General features: G+C 36.8%; 1 protein-coding gene across 1 annotated transcript; it reads right to left on the minus strand.

The window, feature by feature from the left end:
• Positions 1 to 305: 305 nt before the first annotated feature.
• Positions 306 to 960, minus strand: LOC101307358 (the record flags this gene model as incomplete). The annotated part of the gene is made up of 3 exons (XM_004309318.1): positions 306 to 456; positions 663 to 764; positions 880 to 960. Coding segments are annotated over 3 exons (334 nt in total), but the record flags the coding sequence as incomplete, so codon positions are not given.
• Positions 961 to 1,018: the final 58 nt, after the last annotated feature.

Genomic DNA, 1,018 nt, shown 5'->3' on the forward strand with positions numbered 1-1,018 from the left:
TGTCGAACTTGAACCGTTCATGTTTATAACAGAAAAATGCAGTTTTGAGTGCTTTAATGATAACCAAATTGACCGAAATTTTGCATAGATGATCTATACATTAGTATCTAAATACTAGATGGTGGAGATGTGAAAATTCGATAGAAAAGTGTGTAAAGTGGAAATCCGCACTATAAGAATAAATGCGGACGTCCGCAGCTGAGAAGGACTGTATATATATATATATGCAACACCTATCCACTGTATTTATAAGTTTCACCGTGTACACAGTGAAAAAATTTCAAAGCGGCAGAAAATGTCCTCACCAGTTATTTCACCACCAGCTTGAGCCCCAGCAATTCCAACACACGAGTATAAAGAATCGTCATCTATTCTCAATTGATCATATGCAAGGTATACGTCCTCAATAGCAGCAATTTCATACAAAGTAGTAAGATCTTTGATGCAAGAAATATCCTGAACCAAATAGCACACAATGAGTATCCCAATCTACCATTATTTACAATGGTTTTCAGAGTAAAGGTTATCAGCAGTGCTCAAGTGAGTCTGCACTAGATTTTTTTTACAGAGGATAAACAAAATCTTTCCAAAATTATTTTCCATGAATCTATCCCTAGTCTCTAAATAAAGTGGACCACATGCTTAAAAATTTTCCAGTTTACCTTCCTTGGGACAGAAGAAGCTTGCAAGTGAGCTAAAAGTCCAAGCCAGTAGCCATTTGACTTGATCTCAGCTTCATGTCTCATCAGAAGCGTCCGTTTTGCCTACAATTTCAATATTAAAACATGTCAATTAGAGAAGTGGTCATGAGAATTCCATTTAATTAAGAAAAAATGAAATTCTGTTTTGAAAGGAAAAAGCAAAAGAGAAGAAATTAACCCTGTCCAGCTCCCTTTGGGAAATCTTGTTGCTATGCAAACCTCTAAGGACATTCTTGCCGGCATCAACAGCTTTGTGAACCTGATGTTACAGCTAACCTGTGAGGAGACTGAAATAACCGGACACACTTGGCTCTATA

Source organism: Fragaria vesca, unplaced genomic scaffold, assembly GCF_000184155.1.
Source record: "Fragaria vesca subsp. vesca unplaced genomic scaffold, FraVesHawaii_1.0 scf0511447, whole genome shotgun sequence".
In the NCBI taxonomy this organism is placed as follows: Eukaryota; Viridiplantae; Streptophyta; class Magnoliopsida; order Rosales; family Rosaceae; genus Fragaria; species Fragaria vesca.